This window comes from Oncorhynchus mykiss, chromosome 8 (assembly GCF_013265735.2).
Source record: "Oncorhynchus mykiss isolate Arlee chromosome 8, USDA_OmykA_1.1, whole genome shotgun sequence".
Taxonomy (NCBI): domain Eukaryota; kingdom Metazoa; phylum Chordata; class Actinopteri; order Salmoniformes; family Salmonidae; genus Oncorhynchus; species Oncorhynchus mykiss.
In genome coordinates this window covers 86588799-86608244 of record NC_048572.1, presented here as the reverse complement: position 1 = coordinate 86608244, position 19446 = coordinate 86588799, and the positions used below count along the sequence as shown (strand labels likewise).

Below are 19446 nucleotides of genomic sequence, written 5' to 3'. Positions count from 1 at the left end.
AGAATAGTATAGAATAGAATAGTATATAATAGAATAGTATAGAATATAATAGTATAGAATAGAATAGAATAGAATAGAATAGAATAGTATAGAATAGAATAGTATAGAATAGAATAGAATAGAATAGTATATAATAGAATAGTATAGATTAGTATATAATAAAATAGTATATAATAGAATAGTATATAATATAATAGTGTAAAATAGAATAGTATAGAATATAATAGTATAAAATAGAATAGTATAGAATATAATAGTATAGAATAGAATAGTATAGAATAGAATAGTATAGAATAGAATAGTATAGAATATAATAGTATAGAATAGAATAGTATAGAATATAATAGTATAAAATAGAATAGTATAGAATATAATAGTATAAAATAGAATAGTATAGAATATAATAGTATATAATAGAATAGTATAGAATATAATAGTATAGAATAGAATAGTATAGAATATAATAGTATAAAATAGAATAGTATAGAATAGAATAGTATATAATAGAATAGTATAGAATATAATAGTATAGAATAGAATAGTATAGAATAGAATAGTATAGAATATAATAGTATGAAATAGAATAGTATATAATAGAATAGTATAAAATATAATAGTATAGAATAGAATAGTATAGAATAGCATCATATAGAATATAATAGTATAGAATAGAATAGTATAGAATATAATAGTATAGAATAGAATAGTATAGAATATAATAGTATAGAATAGAATAGTATAGAATATAATAGTATAGAATAGAATAGTATAGAATAGAATAGTATAGAATATAATAGTATAAAATAGAATAGTATATAATAGAATAGTATAGAATATAATAGTATAGAATAGAATAGTATAGAATATAATAGTATAGAATAGAATAGTATAGAATATAATAGTATAGAATAGAATAGTATAGAATAGAATAGTATATAATAGAATAGTATAGAATATAATAGTATAGAATAGAATAGTATAGAATATAATAGTATATAATAAAATAGTATATAATAGAATAGTATAGAATATAATAGTATAGAATAGAATAGTATAGAATATAATAGTATAGAATAGAATAGTATAGAATAGAATAGTATATAATAGAATAGTATAGAATATAATAGTATAGAATAGAATAGTATAGAATAGAATAGTATAGAATATAATAGTATAAAATAGAATAGTATATAATAGAATAGTATAGAATAGAATAGTATATAATAGAATAGTATAGAATATAATAGTATAGAATAGAATAGTATAGAATATAATAGTATAGAATAGAATAGTATAGAATATAATAGTATAGAATAGAATAGTATAGAATATAATAGTATATAATAAAATAGTATATAATAGAATAGTATAGAATATAATAGTATAGAATAGAATAGTATAGAATATAATAGTATATAATAGAATAGTATATAATAGAATAGTATAGAATAAAATAGTATAGAATATAATAGAATAGTATATAATAGAATAGTATATAATAGAATAGTATATAATAGAATAGTATATAATAGAATAGTATAGAATAGAATAGTATAGAATAGAATAGTATAGAATAGAATAGTATATAATAGAATAGTATAGAATAGAATAGTATATAATAGAATAGTATAGAATATAATAGTATAGAATAGAATAGTATAGAATATAATAGTATAGAATAGAATAGTATAGAATAGAATAGTATATAATAGAATAGTATAGAATATAATAGTATAGAATAGAATAGTATAGAATATAATAGTATAGAATAGAATAGTATAGAATAGAATAGTATATAATAGAATAGTATATAATAGAATAGTATAGAATAGAATAGTATATAATAGAATAGTATAGAATATAATAGTATATAATAGAATAGTATAGAATAGAATAGTATATAATAGAATAGTATAGAATAGAATAGTATATAATAGAATAGTATAGAATATAATAGTATAGAATAGAATAGTATAGAATATAATAGTATAGAATAGAATAGTATAGAATATAATAGTATATAATAAAATAGTATATAATAGAATAGTATAGAATATAATAGTATAGAATAGAATAGTATAGAATATAATAGTATATAATAGAATAGTATATAATAGAATAGTATAGAATAAAATAGTATAGAATATAATAGTATAGAATAAAATAGTATAGAATAGAATAGTATAGAATATAATAGTATAGAATATAATAGTATAGAATAGAATAGTATAGAATAGAATAGTATATAATAGAATAGTATATAATAAAATAGTATATAATAGAATAGTATAGAATAAAATAGTATAGAATAGAATAGTATATAATAGAATAGTATATAATAGAATAGTATAGAATAAAATAGTATAGAATAGAATAGTATAGAATATAATAGTATAGAATAGAATAGTATAGAATATAATAGTATATAATAAAATAGTATATAATAGAATAGTATAGAATATAATAGTATAGAATAGAATAGTATAGAATATAATAGTATATAATAGAATAGTATATAATAGAATAGTATAGAATAAAATAGTATAGAATATAATAGTATAGAATAAAATAGTATAGAATAGAATAGTATAGAATATAATAGTATAGAATATAATAGTATAGAATAGAATAGTATAGAATAGAATAGTATAGAATATAATAGTATATAATAAAATAGTATATAATAGAATAGTATAGAATAAAATAGTATAGAATATAATAGTATATAATAAAATAGTATATAATAGAATAGTATAGAATATAATAGTATAGAATAGAATAGTATAGAATATAATAGTATAGAATAGAATAGTATAGAATAGAATAGTATATAATAGAATAGTATAGAATATAATAGTATAGAATAGAATAGTATAGAATATAATAGTATAGAATAGAATAGTATAGAATAGAATAGTATATAATAGAATAGTATAGAATATAATAGTATAGAATAGAATAGTATAGAATAGAATAGTATAGAATATAATAGTATAAAATAGAATAGTATATAATAGAATAGTATAGAATAGAATAGTATAGAATATAATAGTATAGAATATAATAGTATAGAATATAATAGTATAGAATAGAATAGTATAGAATAGAATAGTATAGAATAGAATAGTATAGAATAGAATAGTATATAATAGAATAGTATAGAATATAATAGTATAGAATATAATAGTATAGAATAAAATAGTATAGAATAGAATAGTATAGAATAGAATAGTATAGAATAGAATAGTATATAATAGAATAGTATAGAATATAATAGAATAGAATATAATAGTATAGAATAGAATAGTATAGAATATAATAGTATAAAATAGAATAGTATATAATATAATAGTATAGAATATAATAGTATAGAATAGAATAGTATAGAATATAATAGTATAGAATAGAATAGTATAGAATATAATAGTATAGAATAGAATAGTATAGAATATAATAGTATAGAATAGAATAGTATAGAATATAATAGTATAGAATAGAATAGTATAGAATATAATAGTATAAAATAGAATAGTATAGAATATAATAGTATAGAATAGAATAGTATAGAATATAATAGTATAGAATAGAATAGTATAGAATAGAATAGTATAGAATATAATAGTATAGAATAGAATAGTATAAAATAGAATAGTATAGAATAGAATAGTATATAATAGAATAGAATAGAATAAAATAGTATATAATAGAATAGTATAGAATATAATAGAATAGAATAGAATAGTATATAATAGAATAGTATAGAATATAATAGTATATAATATAATAGTATAGAATATAATAGTATAGAATAGAATAGTATAGAATAGAATAGTATAGAATATAATAGTATAGAATAGAATAGTATATAATAGAATAGAATAGAATAAAATAGTATATAATAGAATAGTATAGAATATAATAGAATAGAATAGAATAGTATATAATAGAATAGTATAGAATATAATAGAATAGAATAAAATAGTATATAATAGAATAGTATAGAATAGAATAGTATAGAATAGAATAGTATAGAATAGAATAGAATAGAATAAAATAGTATATAATAGAATAGTATAGAATATAATAGAATAGAATAAAATAGTATATAATAGAATAGTATAGAATAGAATAGTATATACTAGAATAGTATAGAATAGAATAGTATATAATATAATAGTATAGAATATAATAGTATAGAATAGAATAGTATAGAATAGCATCATATAGAATATAATAGTATAGTATCCCTCCATCCCATGATATCTCAACACCAGAGGCCTGCCAGACATCAGATGTTTCGATACAGGGTGGGAAGATCACCACCTAATAACAAAAGCCCAACGCCAGCAGCTATCTATCAGATCACTTAGCCTGACTACGTTTTAATTCAGTTTTAAGAGATGAACATTCACAAGTGTTTAACCAGGTTTATTTAGCCAGGTAAGTCACGGAGAAAAAGGATCTTATAATTAAACTTTGATCATTGACCAATTGAACAGCTACACGTAAACACTATTGAATTCCCGAATGTTTCAGGCGCCAGAGTTCGCTGGAACTGACCCTCATGATGGTTTGCAGTGGCAAGGTGCCGTCTGAGAAGCGGTGAATGAAGACGGTTTCCAACAGCCTTCTGAAGTAGTGGAAACAGTGACACACACACGCCAACCTACAGCAGTAGAGAGTAGGGGGTAAAGTGGGGGAAGAGAAGGTAGTGGTAGTAGTAAAGAGGACGAGTGGGGGTAGAGAAGAGGTAGAGTGGGGGTAGTGAAGGGGGAAGAGAAGGGGGTAGAGTGGGGGAAGATAAGGTAGTGGTAGTAGTAAAGAGGACGAGTGGGGGTAGAGAAGAGGTAGAGTGGGGGTAGTGAAGGGGAAAGAGAAGGGGGTAGAGTGGGGGAAGAGAAGGTAGTGGTAGTAGTAAAGAGGACGAGTGGGGGTAGAGAAGAGGTAGAGTGGGGGTAGTGAAGGGGGAAGAGAAGGGGGTAGAGTGGGGGAAGAGAAGGGGGTAGAGTGGGGGTATAGAAGGGGGAAGAGAAGGGGGTAGAGTGGGGGTATAGAAGAGGCTAGAGTGGGGGTAGAGTGGGGGTATAGAAGGGGCTAGAGTGGGGGTAGAGTAGGGGGTAGAGAAGAGGTAGAGTGGGGGTAGAGTGAGGGTAGAGAAGCTATCATTATTTTGTAGTTGACCTTTTGACCCTAGGTGAATTGACTGACAGCATGTTCTCTTTCACAGCAACGACACAGACATTCTAGACTATTGTAGCAACCTTAACTCAATACCTAGAGACCTCGTCAAGAGATTCAGATCTCTTGACATAAAAGCTAAGGTGTTGGGTTGACAGTCGCTGGACCCGGGTTCTAGTCCCGGTCGGGGCTACCCCCAAATATAGCTACATTGGTGTCAGAAGTGTGATGGCACCTGTGAGGCCATCGGAGAAGAGTACAGAGAAACTTGAGGACACACTCTCCCGAAGGAAGCCGCTGGACCGGTCGGGGCTACCCTTGGAATTTCCTACCATATACGTACGTGACCACTGAGCAGGGATTGGAGGTATAGTCATCTTTCTGCTCGTAGACGTTGAGGAGATGGAGGAAGAAGAAAAGGTAGATGAAGAGAGGTCCGATGCACTCCGCCAGAAACACCTGTACAGGAGAGGAGAGGTTATATACACCTGTACAGGAGAGGAGAGGTCATATACACCTGTACAGGAGAAGAGAGGTCCGATGCACTCCGCCAGGAGAGGAGAGGTCATATACACCTGTACAGGAGAAGAGAGGTCCGATGCACTCCGCCAGAAACACCTGTACAGGAGAGGAGAGGTCAGCTACACCTGTACAGGAGAGGAGAGGTTATATACACCTGTCCAGGAGAAGAGAGGTCAGATACACCTGTTCAGGAGGAGAGAGGTTATATACACCTGTACAGGAGAAGAGAGGTCAGATACACCTGTACAGGAGAAGAGAGGTTATATACACCTGTTCAGGAGGAGAGAGGTCAGATACACCTGTACAGGAGAGGAGAGGTCAGATACACCTGTACAGGAGAAGAGAGGTCCGATGCACTCCGCCAGAAACACCTGTACAGGAGAGGAGAGGTCAGATACACCTGTACAGGAGAGGAGAGGTCAGATACACCTGTACAGGAGAAGAGAGGTCAGATACACCTGTACAGGGGAAGAGAGGTCCGATGCACTCCGCCAGAAACACCTGTACAGGAGAAGAGAGGTCAGATACACCTGTACAGGAGAAGAGAGGTCAGATACACTTGTACAGGAGAAGAGAGGTCAGATACACCTGTACAAGAGAAGAGAGGTCAGATACACCTGTACTATACACCTGTACAGGAGAAGAGAGGTCAGATACACTTGTACAGGAGAAGACAGGTCAGATACACTTGTACAGGAGAAGAGAGGTCATATACACCTGTACAGGAGAAGAGAGGTCAGATACACCTGTACAGGAGAAAAGGTCATATACACCTGCACAGGAGAAGAGAGGTCATATACACCTGCACAGGAGAAGAGAGGTCATATACACCTGTACAGGAGAAGATAGGTCAGATACACCTGTACAGGAGAAGAGAGGTCAGATACACCTGTACAGGAGAAGAGAGGTCAGATACACCTGTACAGGAGAAGAGAGGTCATATACACCTGTACAGGAGAAGAGAGGTCAGATACACCTGTACAGGAGAAGAGAGGTCAGATACACTCCACCAGAAATACCTGTACAGGAGAAGACATGGGTCACTGATAGGCAACATGTCCACTCACTGTTTGCTGTTCCCAAAAAACAGTACAGTGGGGAACAGCACCTTGTCCAATTTCCCAGAAACATCGTGGTCTCACCATGGTCCACCCCAGCTGCGGTCCCAGGTCGTGGAAGAACATCGTTACCGTGGTTCCCACCGGTAGATTCTCCAATACCTCATCATCCTTCAGGGACTCCCCATCTGACAAAATGTAGTGTTGTCATGGTTACAGTTCTGTATAACAAGATGATTTATTTAGCAGCCGTTTCCTGGTCACAGATTAAAACCTAGTCCTGGACTAAAAAGTACTTTCAACAGAGAATGTCCATTGGTTCTTGCTTTTCAGTCCAGGACTAGGCTTGGTGTCTCGGGGAAACGGGATCTAACTGTTTATTCAAAGAGATCTATACATAAGGGATAGTGGTGAATCGTGTTGATGTTCTGAATAGACAGGGAAGACATTAGGACATTCAACCCCCCCCCCCCCAGAGCTTCTCCACGCTCTGATGCTGCTGGTGGTCATTAGTAGTCTACCAAACTTGCTAACTGCCTGGTACTCAGCACTCTATTGTCCCCCTAATCACGCTGATATTAAAAAAACGAATCAAACACTTCATGAGTTCATGTTCCGTAACATTTCTATAGGCTATGCAATTGGGTGAGAAAACAGAGGGATGGCCTCTAATAAAAAGAAGAGAATCCCATCAGCTTTATATAGGCTAGGCCTACTATATTTATTTCTCAATTTTCCTAATATTAACCACATTGCTTCTCTTTACAAGAGGAGTATAGCCTACCTGGCTGGCATGAAAATGAATCACGGGAAAAGCATCCTCCATTCGCTAGTTAAGTGCATAGACAACTTTTCGCCCTGCCCCTGTTTCTGGACAGGTAAATGATAACGGTACATTTTAAATCAAAACAAATTTCACATAGATATTATTTAGTAAAGACAAGATTAAAACAATAATATAATAGTCAGATAGGTGAATAATACACAGTATTATCATTTTTATGTTTTATTTAAACTTTATTTAACCTTTATTTAACTAGGCAAGTCAGTTAGGAACAAATTATTATTTAAAATGACGGCCTACCCCGGCCAAACCCTAACAACGCTGGGCCAATTGTGTGCCACCCTATGGGACTCGGCCAGTTGTGACACAGCCCATGATCAAACCAGGGTCTGTAGTGATGCCTCTAGCACTGAGATGCAGTGCCTTAGACCGCTGCGCCACTCGGGAGCCCAAATTAGTGAATGATATACAGTATTATTGCTTGTGTGCAGTAAGACAAGAAACTGCAGTAAGACAAGAAACTGCAGTAAGACAAGAAACTGCGCAGGCCTTTTTTTGGCAACTTTTTCAATTCATAGTCGCACACCTAGCCCATAGGCTTTTATGTTTTGATAAGGTTTGTATCACATCTGAAGTGGCCAAAAAACTTCTTAAAATGAAGCACATTAATACGATTGTTTTGTGTGTAGAGCCTAACTTGCAGACATACGCAGCACGTGAGTTTCAAGTTTGGGGAAGATAATTTTCACCGTAGAAATGCACCTTTATGATAAAAGCTCTGGTAACGCTTGCCATGCGGTAGCAGAGAGAACAGTCTATGACTAGGGTGACTGGAGTTTTTGACAATTTTGTATGCCTTACTCTGACACCGCCTGGTGTAGAGGTCCTGGATGGCAGGATGCTTGGCTGCAGTGATGTTTTGGGCAGTACACATACCCTCTGTAGCGCCTTACGGTCGGATGCCGAGCAGTTGCCATACCAGGCAGTGATGCAACCGGCTAGGATGCTCTCGATGGTGCAGCTGTATATTTGCCAAATATTTTCAGTCTCCTGAGTGGGAAAAGGTTTTGTCATGCCCTCTTCACGAATGTCTTGGTGTGTTTGGACCATGATAGTTTGTTGGCGATGTGGACACCAAGGAACTTGAAACTCTCAACCCGCTCCACTACAGGCCTGTTGATGTGGATGGGGGCCTGTTGATGTGGATGGGGGCCTGATGATGTGGATGGGGGCCTGTTGATGTGGATGGGGGCCTGTTGATGTGGATGGGGGCCTGTTTGGCTCTCCTTTTCTTGTAGTCCACGATCAGCTCCTTTGTCTTGCTCACATTGAGGGAGAGGTTGTTGAACTGGCACCACGCTGCCAGGTCTCTGACCTCCTCCCTATAGTCAACGAACAGCATTCTTACATACTGTAGGTGTTCATTTTGTCCAGGTGGGAAAGGGCAGTGCGTCATCTGTGGATCTTTTGGGGCGGTATGCGAATTGGAGTGGGTCTAGGGTTTCGGGGAGGATGGTGCTGATGTGAACCATGACCAGCCTTTCAAAGCACTTCATTGCTACCGACGTGAGTGCCACGGAGCGATGGTCATTTAGTCAGGTTATCTTGGAGTTCTTGGGCACAGGGACTATGGTGGTTTGCTTGAAACATGTAGGTATTACAGACTCGGTCAGGGAGAGGTTGAAAATGTCAGTGAGTACAACGATTCTTTGAAGCCATTCAGTCCCATTCAGTCCCATCCAGCCCCATTCAGTCCCATTCAGCCCCATTCAGCCCCATTCAGTCCCATTCAGTCCCATCCAGCCCCATTCAGTCCCATTCAGTCCCATTCAGCCCCATTCAGTCCCATTCAGTCCCATTCAGCCCCATTCATTCCCATTCAGCCCCATTCAGCCCCATTCATTCCCATTCAGCCCCATTCAGTCCCATTCAGCCCCATTCAGTCCCATTCAGCCCCATTCAGTCCCATTCAGACCCATTCAGACCCATTCAGACCCATTCAGTCCCATTCAGACCCATTCAGCCCCATTCAGTCCCATTCAGTCCCATTCAGCCCCATTCAGCAATATGGCGCACTTCAGTACATAGTGACAGTGCTGATGTCCTCCACGTACAGTATTACTATGGAAAACTTCCGACGGCTCATGAAGCCGGAAGTATTTGAATGTGGTTTTAATGCCTTTGATTTAAACGCATAGACATGAACACATAGACACACACACACACACACACACACACACACACACACACACACACACACACACACACACACACACACACACACACACACACACACACACACACACACACACACACACACACACACACACACACACACACACACACACCGAGTGTTAACCGACACCCCTTCCTGATTTTTAAGATGAAAGGAGTTAATTAAACCTCCCCAGATTGGGGTGGCAGGTAGCCTACTGGCAGGTAGCCTACTGGCAGGTAGCCTACTGGTTAAGTGCGTTATGGCAGTAACTGAAAGGTTTCTGGTTTGGCTCCCTGAACCAACTAGGTGAAAAGTCTGGCAATGTGCTCTTGAACAAGGCAAAACCCTACGCTTTGGTTAAAATACGTTGTTACATGACTAAAATGTAATCAGGCTTGACTTCCGTGCCCTGTTACTCTGTCCTACCAAAGCTATGGCCCTCTGAGAGACCAGGGTTCAAATAGTACTTGCTTTCTTTCAATATCATGTTTGATTTAGCCTGCATGGAGTATCAGATGGGCAGGAATGCATGCACACAAACACACATATCTCATATCTCATAGCCACAGTCCTCTCTGTGACCTGCTATTGGCCAGCTAGTGCTTTTGGCACAGAACCTTACAAGACCTATCTGTTATGTCAGAGAAGTTCAGGTCATGCTCTCAGCTGTCCAGGCTCCTCGGGTGGTGTCAAAACATCATCAGGTTACAGTTATGTCTTCCAGTCCGTCATATGAGAGGTCATGTGACAAAAGAGAATGTGGGCACAGATTAAGGCAGAGTCACAAAATTTCATTAGCCGGTGATAACTGTCGCTCTCACAGTAATTGACCGTTAATTAATGTAAACATATTTAGCCTTTAATGACTTCGACACACAGCCTACAAGTCACTGATGCAGACCTTTGGAACATCTGCATGTTAAAATGTCTAATAAATACATGAAATACATTCTACACCTTCACAATAAATCCATGATTTATTTTAGACAGGTCTAAAGAAACATGATAAGAGGGAAATGTAGTCTATTTCAGAAGATCAGAATAGCATCCTCTGGGTCAATCCTTACGTTAGGTCCTGATCTGGCTGTGCCATATGGCTGTGGGCTACATCCTCTGAGTCAATCCTTCTGTTAGGTCCTGATCTGGCTGTGCCATATGGCTGTGGGCTACATCCTCTGAGTCAATCCTTCTGTTAGGTCCTGATCTGGATGTGCCATATGGCTGTGGGCTACATCCTCTGAGTCAATCCTTCTGTTAGGTCCTGATCTGGATGTGCCATATGGCTGTGGGCTACATCCTCTGAGTCAATCCTTCTGTTAGGTCCTGATCTGGCTGTGCCATATGGCTGTGGGCTACATCCTCTGAGTCAATCCTTCTGTTAGGTCCTGATCTGGATGTGCCATATGGCTGTGGGCTACATCCTCTGAGTCAATCCTTCTGTTAGGTCCTGATCTGGCTGTGCCATATGGCTGTGGGCTACATCCTCTGAGTCAATCCTTCTGTTAGGTCCTGATCTGGCTGTGCCATATGGCTGTGGGCTACACTAGTTCATTGAGCAGACAAGATTTGCTGAGAATTCTGTGGCATTATTTTATATAATTTTATAGTATGAAGAATAAAATTGAACAAAGCTGAATAAAATAAGACAGGAGTATGCACATGGATTTATGTGTTGAGAGGTTAATAAATGGTACTCCTATATGCTTCATTTAGAGTTGTTTGTGTGCAAAGCCGTCATCAAGGCAAAGGGTGGCTGTTTTGAAGAATCTCAAATGTAAAATATGATTTGTTTAACACTTTTGATGATTTTCTTTGCTATTTCATAGATTTGATGTCTTCACTATTATTCCACAGTGTAAACAATTGTAAAAATCAAGAAAAACCCTAGAAGGTGTTCTGAAACTTTTGACTGGTACTGATATAAACTGATATAAACAATATGAGATATTCTATTGAAATGGTTACTTGCATAGTGGAGTCTTTATTTTATATATATATTTTTGAATCCTTTATTTAACCAGGCAACAAATTCTGATTTACAATGACGGCCTACCAGAATGCAAAAGGCCTCCTGCAGGTACGGGGATAAAATCAAAAATAAATATATATATATGTATATAAACTCAGCTAAAAAATAAACATCCTTTTTTTCAGGACCCTGTCTTTCAATGATAATTCGTAAAAATCCAAATGACTTCACAGATCTTCATTGTAAAGGGATTAAACACTGTTTCCCATGCTTGTTCAATGAACCATAAACAATGAATGCACCTGTGGAACGGTCGTTAAGACACTAACAGTTTACAGACGGTAGGCAGTGAAGGTCACAGTTATGAAAACTTAGGACACTAAAGAGGTCTTTCTACTGACTCTGAAAAACACCAAAAGAAAGATGCCCAGGGTCCCTGCTCATCTGTGTGAACGTGCCTTAGGCATGCTGCAAGGAGGCATGAGGACTGCAGATGTGGCCAGGGCAATAAATTGCAATGTCCGTACTGTGAGACGCCTAAGACAGCGCTACAGTGAGGCAGGACAGACAGTTGATCGCCCTCGCAGTGGCAGACCATGTATAGCAACACCTGCATAGGATCGGTAGATCCGAACATCACACCTGCTGGACAAGTACAGGATGGCAACAACAACAACTGCCCGAGTTACACCAGGAACGCACAATCCCTCCATCAGTGCTCAGACTGTCCGCAATAGGCTGAGAGAGGCTGGAATGAGGGCTTGTAGGCCTGTGTAAGGCAGGTCCTCACCAGACATCACCGGCAACAACGCCGCCTATGGGCACAAACCCACCATCGCTGGACCAGACAGGACTGGCAAAAAGTGCTCTTCACTGACGAGTCGCGGAGCGGGATCGATTTGGAGGTGGAGGCTCCGTCATGGTCTGGGGCAGTGTGTCACAGCATCATCAGACTGAGCTTGTTGTCATTGCAGACAATCTCAACGCTGTGCATTACAGGGAAGACATCCTCCTCCCTCATGTGGTACCCTTCCTGCAGGCTCACCCTGACATGACCCTCCAGCATGACAATGCCACCAGCCATACTGCTCATTCTGTGCGTGATTTCCTGCAAGACAGGAATGTCAGTGTTCTGCCATGGACAGCGAAGAGCCCAGATCTCAATCCCATTGAGCACTCCTGGGACCTGTTGGATGGGAGGGTGAAGGCTAGGGCCATTCCCCCCAGAAATGTCCGGGAACTTGCAGGTGCCTTGGTGGAAGAGTGGGGTAACATCTCCCAGCAAGAACTGGCAAATCTGGTGCAGTCCATGAGGAGGAGATGCACTGCAGTACTAATTGCAGCTGGTGGCCACTCCAGATACTGACTGTTACTTTTGATTTTGACCCCCCTTTGTTCAGGGACACATTATTCAATTTCTGTTAGTCACATGTCTGTGGAACTTGTTCAGTTTATGTCTCAGTTGTTGAATCTTGTTATCTTCATACAAATATTTACACATGTTAAGTTTGCTGACTTTGTGTGTTTGTGAGTTTGTGTGACATTTGTTTTGATTTACAATGGACAATGTCATCAATGCACATAATTAGAGAATGAGGACCGTTTTTCCCATGGTTCATTTTCATGCTAGCCAGGTAGGCTATACTACTTTTGTAAAGAGAAGCAATGTGCTTAATATTAGGACATTTGAGAAATAAATATAGTAGGCCTAGCCTATAGAAAGCTGATGGGATCCTCCTATTTTTAATATTGGCCATCACTCTGTTTTCTCATGCAATTATTATTTTTTAATTTTTAATTTATCCGTTATTTTACCAGGTAAGTTGACTGAGAACACGTTCTCATTTGCAACAACGACCTGGGGAATAGTTACAGGGGAGAGGAGGGGGATGAATGAGCCAATTGTAAACTGGGGATTATTAGGTGACCGTGATGGTTTGAGGGTCAGATTGGGAATTTAGCTAGGACACTGGGGTTAACACCCCTACTCTTACAATAAGTGCCATGGGATCTTTAATGACCTCAGAGAGTCAGGACACCCGTTTAACGTCCCATCCGAAAGATGGCACCCTACGCAGGGCAGAGTAGGGTGCCAATCACTGCCCTGGGGCATTGGGATATTTTTTTAGACCAGAGGAAATAGTGCCTCCTACAGGCCCTCCAACACCACTTCCAGCAGCATCTGGTCTCCCATCCAGGAACTGACCAGGACCAACCCTGCTTAGCTTCAGAAGCAAGCCAGCAGTGGTATGCAGGGTGGTATGGTTTATACCCTATATATAATTGTATATACCCTATATATAACTGTTTATACCCTATATAAAAATTGTGCAACACAACCTCATTGGCTCGCACGAAGTGTTTGATTATATTTTTGAATACATTTGCATTGACGTCAGAGTGATTAGAGGGACAATAGAGTGCTGAGTACCAGGCAGTTATCCAGTCTGGTAGGCTACTAATGACCATCAGCAGCATCCGAGCTTGGAAGAAGCCTAATTACAGTGACTAAACGGTCACGTGGAATTTGACTACCTTCATGACTCGTGACCGCCGGTGTGGCGGTAATACGGTCACCGCAACAACCCTTAGGCACAGGCTAGCCGTCCCAATAGGAAAACATTCACGTAATGACAAACAAACAGTACACTGTTGACCCGCTGGTTACTTCTAGTGTTGAAATGTGTGATAATGTTGATATTGTTCGATATTTATATACAGTTGTATTTCAAAAAATCTTCCTCCTGTCACTGTATATGTCAATGTGTATGTCAGTGACGAGGGCTTAAGGATTCAGAGGAGGGCGTACCTGGGTGAAGTGACAAAGCCTGTCTGGCTGGGTACCATTTGGGATCTGTAACCATCACAAATGACTTTAGTCACTTCAGAAACATTATTAGGACATCATCAGGGTTTGGGTCAATTCAGTCATTTCAGGAAGTAATGTGAAGTTCCGAATTCCAAATTTGGAGTTAGAATGTCAGTGTATTTCCTGAAATCTATCTATCGCCAACTGCTAAAGACGAAATACAACAAGATATTTCATGCCATCCACTGGAATAGGGAGTGTAACACACTTGCTATGACAGACAGAGACAAGACAGAGACAGAGACAGAGAAGATTGGGCCAAGACAGGACAGAGAGAGGGCGGAGACAGGCCAGAGACAAGACAGAGAGACACAGGACAGAGACAGAGCAAAGACAGAGACAGGACAGTGACAGGGCAGAGACCAGGCAGAGACTGGACAGAGACAGGGCAGAGACCAGGCAGAGACCAGGCAGAGACTGGACAGAGACTGGACAGAGACAGGGCAGAGACCAGGCAGAGACCAGGCAGAGACCGGACAGAGACCAGGCAAAGACCGGACAGAGACTGGACAGAGACAGGGCAGAGACCAGGCAGAGACTGGACAGAGACAGGGCAGATACAGGGCAGAGACCAGGCAGAGACAGAGACAGAGACAGAGACAGAGACAGAGACAGAGACAGGACAGAGACAGAGACAGGGCAGAGACCAGGCAGAGACAGGACAGAGACAGGACAGAGACAGAGACAGGACAGAGACAGGGCAGATACAGGGCAGAGACCAGACAGAGACAGAGACAGAGACAGGACAGAGACAGAGACAGAGACAGAGACAGGGCAGATACAGGGCAGAGACCAGACAGAGACAGAGACAGAGACAGGACAGAGACAGAGACAGGACAGAGACAGGACAGAGACAGGACAGAGACAGAGACAGGACAGAGACAGAGACAGGACAGAGACAGAGACAGGACAGAGACAGAGACAGGACAGAGACAGGACAGAGACAGAGACAGGACAGAGACAGAGACAGAGACAGAGACAGAGACAGGGCAGATACAGGGCAGAGACCAGACAGAGACAGAGACAGAGACAGGACAGAGACAGAGACAGGACAGAGACAGAGACAGGACAGAGACAGGACAGAGACAGGACAGAGACAGAGACAGGACAGAGACAGAGACAGGACAGAGACAGAGACAGGACAGAGACAGGACAGAGACAGGACAGAGACAGAGACAGGACAGAGACAGAGACAGGACAGAGACAGAGACAGGACAGAGACAGAGACAGGACAGAGACAGGACAGAGACAGAGACAGAGACAGAGACAGAGACAGGACAGAGACAGGACAGAGACAGAGACAGGACAGAGACAGAGACAGGACAGAGACAGAGACAGGACAGAGACAGGACAGAGACAGAGACAGAGACAGAGACAGAGACAGGACAGGACAGAGACAGGGTACTCACAGATCTTATATAATAGACACTTGATCTCTCCAATAGTGGCATTAGGTTCCACCTGACAGAATACACAGCTATTACACATAAACAAATTTACATTAAGTATCTACTGTCTCAATACCTCAGTTTCACAAAATTAAAGGGCTCTATTGAATCCTCATCCGGGAAGTTCAGCTTCACAGCATGAATGAAATGTAGCAGACTTCATTCCCAGATTAAATAGAGTCCTAAAATCAGTACTGTAGGTTGCCTCATAATACAGAATACAACTTGTGATGACAAAAAGGGACTACTACAACTACTACTTCCTAAACAGGTGAATTACAGAGTTTTTACTTTAGCAGCCAATGAAATGAAACACGGGAAGTTGTTTATAGTTTTTTACTTACCTTGTCCAAGTAGCAAAGCTTCAACTTCTTGGAATCCTGAATCTCCACCTCATAGAAAATATAATTCTTATCCTTTTTGGCCTTTCCTGCCGTCATGCCATGGGCACATCTTGCCTTTATAAACTGGGCTACCACAAAAAGGCTTTTTAAATCCATGCTTCTAATGCGTACCTTCCAGGTGTGTGGTTTTCAGGCCCTATCTGCCCTGTGGTGTGTGACTGTCGGGCCCTAGTTGCTGTGTGACAAGGGGGTTAAGATAACCTCGACATGACTAACCCTGTGGTGTGTGTGTGTGTGTGTGTGTCTGTACGTACGTGCACGTGTGTGTGTGTGTGTGTGTGTGTGTGTGTGTGTGTGTGTGTGTGTGTGTTTGCGTGCGTGTGTATATGACCCTAATAATTATCTCAGTGAGAAATAGGTTTGAGCAACATGAGAGGATGTTAGGGGGATCTGATGTTAGACTACATTGTTCCTGATGCCAATTATCTGCCATATCCTGTGGCCTTCCCCGTCAATTATTTCCATATGTGTTAGACCCATGAACACATCTCCAACCCATCAGACTAGTCTAAACATGATATGGCATCTGATAGAACGTCCTGGCGTCCCCTTGCTACATTCTGACACGGTGACATCAGGGCCGAGTCACAAAATGGCACCCGATCCCCTAGAAAGTGCACTACTTTTGATGAGGGCCCAGAAGGGATAGGCTGACATTTGGGAGGCAGTTGGAGTAGCATGTCCCTGGTTAACAGCATGGTGCTACTGTAGTAGCATGTCCCTGGCTAACAGCATGGTGCTACTGTAGTAGCATGTCCATGGCTCATAGCATGGTGCTACTCTAGTAGCATGTCCCTGGCTAACAGCATGGTGCTACTGTAGTAGCATGTCCATGGCTCATAGCATGGTGCTACTGTAGTAGCATGTCCCTGGTTAACAGCATGGTGCTACTCTAGTAGCATGTCCCTGGTTAACAGCATGGTGCTACTCTAGTAGCATGTCCCTGGTTAACAGCATGGTGCTACTCTAGTAGCATGTCCCTGGTTAACAGCATGGTGCTACTGTAGTAGCATGTCCCTGGCTAACAGCATGATGCTACTGTAGTAGCATGTCCCTGGCTAACAGCATGGTGCTACTGTAGTAGCATGTCCCTGGCTAACAGCATGGTGCTACTCTAGTAGCATGTCCCTGGCTAACAGCATGGTGCTACTCTAGTAGCATGTCCCTGGCTAACAGCATGGTGCTACTGTAGTAGCATGTCCCTGGCTAACAGCATGGTTCTACAGTAGTAGCATGTCCCTGGCTAACAGCATGGTGCTACTCTAGTAGCATGTCCCTGGCTAACAGCATGGTGCTACTCTAGTAGCATGTCCCTGGCTAACAGCATGGTTCTACAGTAGTAGCATGTCCCTGGCTAACAGCATGGTGCTACTGTAGTAGCATGTCCCTGGCTAACAGCATGGTGCTACTCTAGTAGCATGTCCCTGGCTAACAGCTCAGGGGCTTTTCAGTGTTGAGGTTTCATTGATAACCATAGTGAAGTCTGAAATGTAACATTACTGGCATACAGTATCTTTCACCACCTGTACTGGACAGAAGCATCATCTAAATCACAGTAGGCCTACATTCAATCAGATGTACTTGTTTGTGCAGTCTGCATTTAAATATACTGAGTGTACAAAACATTTGCCCTCAGAATTACATTTTTATTTTATTTTAATAGGCAAGTCAGTTAAGAACAAATTCTTATTTTCAATGACGGCCTAGTGGGTTAACTGCCTGTTCATGGGCAGAACGACAGATTTGTACCTTGTCAGCTCAGGGAGTCAACTTGCAACCTTTCGGTTACTAGGCCAACGCTCTAACCACTAGGCTACCCTGCCGCTACCCTGCCACCCCAGGTGGCTAGGCTACCCTGCCTCAATTCATTGGGCTCGACAAGGTGTTCCATAGGGATGCCGGTCCATGTTGACTCCAATGCTTTCACACAGTTGTGTCCAGTTGACTGAATGTCCTTTGGGTGGTGGACCAGTCTTTAATACACAAGGGAAACTGTTTAGTGTGAAAACCCCCAGCAGCACTGCAGTTCTGGACACAAACAGGTGCGCCTGGCACCTAAAAACCATACCCTGTTCAAAGGAACTGTAGTATTTTGCACACATACACAATCCATGTCTCAATTGTCTCAAGGCTTAAAAATCGTTCATTAACCCATAAGAGTCTAAGCCCTGTCACAGCTGGGGGGGGGGTTCTACTATACTATATGGAATTGTTTTAAGAAGGGCATTCCTAGGATCATTTTACTATTTGATTTTGAATTTTAAAAAATGTAACAATTGAAAAATATATATATAAAAAATGATTTGATAAAATAATGTATTTTGCCTTATTGCTATTAGCTCACACAAACATATTGAATAACAGATTCACAACATGGAACAACAGATAGTCCCCCCCCCCAAAAAGAAAAGCTAAACTAAGTTTGTTCTGAAGAGTCTGTCCTATGTCTGGGACATATAAGAAAGATCAGGAAACATTTTTCTTCTTCTCATGTATTTAACTCCTTATTTCTGGCACTAAACAGTCTCCATAGACATTGTACTTCCTTTCATTTTGTTCAACTGGTACCGGGGGACCTAGAGGACATACAACCGACATGTACTTCTTCGTGGGAGTCTCACCTTTACACAGAGGGGTCTTTAGTGTGTAGACCGAACTGTTTGGACGCTACAGACAGATGTTGGCAGATCGGCTGTACCGACTTCAGATGAGTCCCACGCTTGTTTGTGAGTCTCGTCTTTCCATCGAGGGGGGGGGGGGGGGTCATCGTTTTTAGGCCAAACCTTTCGGACTTTACAGACTGATTTTCGAGATGCCTCGTGTTCTGACAAACATAGCTCTAGCTCTGTCACCTTTCACCACAGAAGCAGAAGTGAGACATAGGCGGATCCAGTGGACTGAGACACATCAAATGCAAAAACCCACACGTCTCTAGATTAAACTGACAGATTTTTTATGGGGATGTTTTTATTATGCTAATTCCATTTCTGTGGGGG

General features: G+C 39.4%; 1 protein-coding gene across 1 annotated transcript in view; it reads right to left on the bottom strand.

Annotated features, from left to right (window-relative positions):
• LOC110530851 (very-long-chain enoyl-CoA reductase) overlaps positions 1-16735 on the bottom strand; it is a 36393-nt gene extending 19658 nt beyond the window's left edge. The window contains exons 1-6 of the mRNA XM_036986627.1: positions 16391-16735; positions 16008-16059; positions 14539-14583; positions 6843-6946; positions 5522-5637; positions 4561-4666 (exon numbers count right to left, since the gene is read on the bottom strand). Coding sequence (XP_036842522.1) covers positions 4561-4666; positions 5522-5637; positions 6843-6946; positions 14539-14583; positions 16008-16059; positions 16391-16546 — 579 coding nt within the window. The 5' untranslated portion in view covers positions 16547-16735. The remainder of the gene's footprint in view (positions 1-4560; positions 4667-5521; positions 5638-6842; positions 6947-14538; positions 14584-16007; positions 16060-16390) is intronic.
• Positions 16736-19446: the final 2711 nt, after the last annotated feature.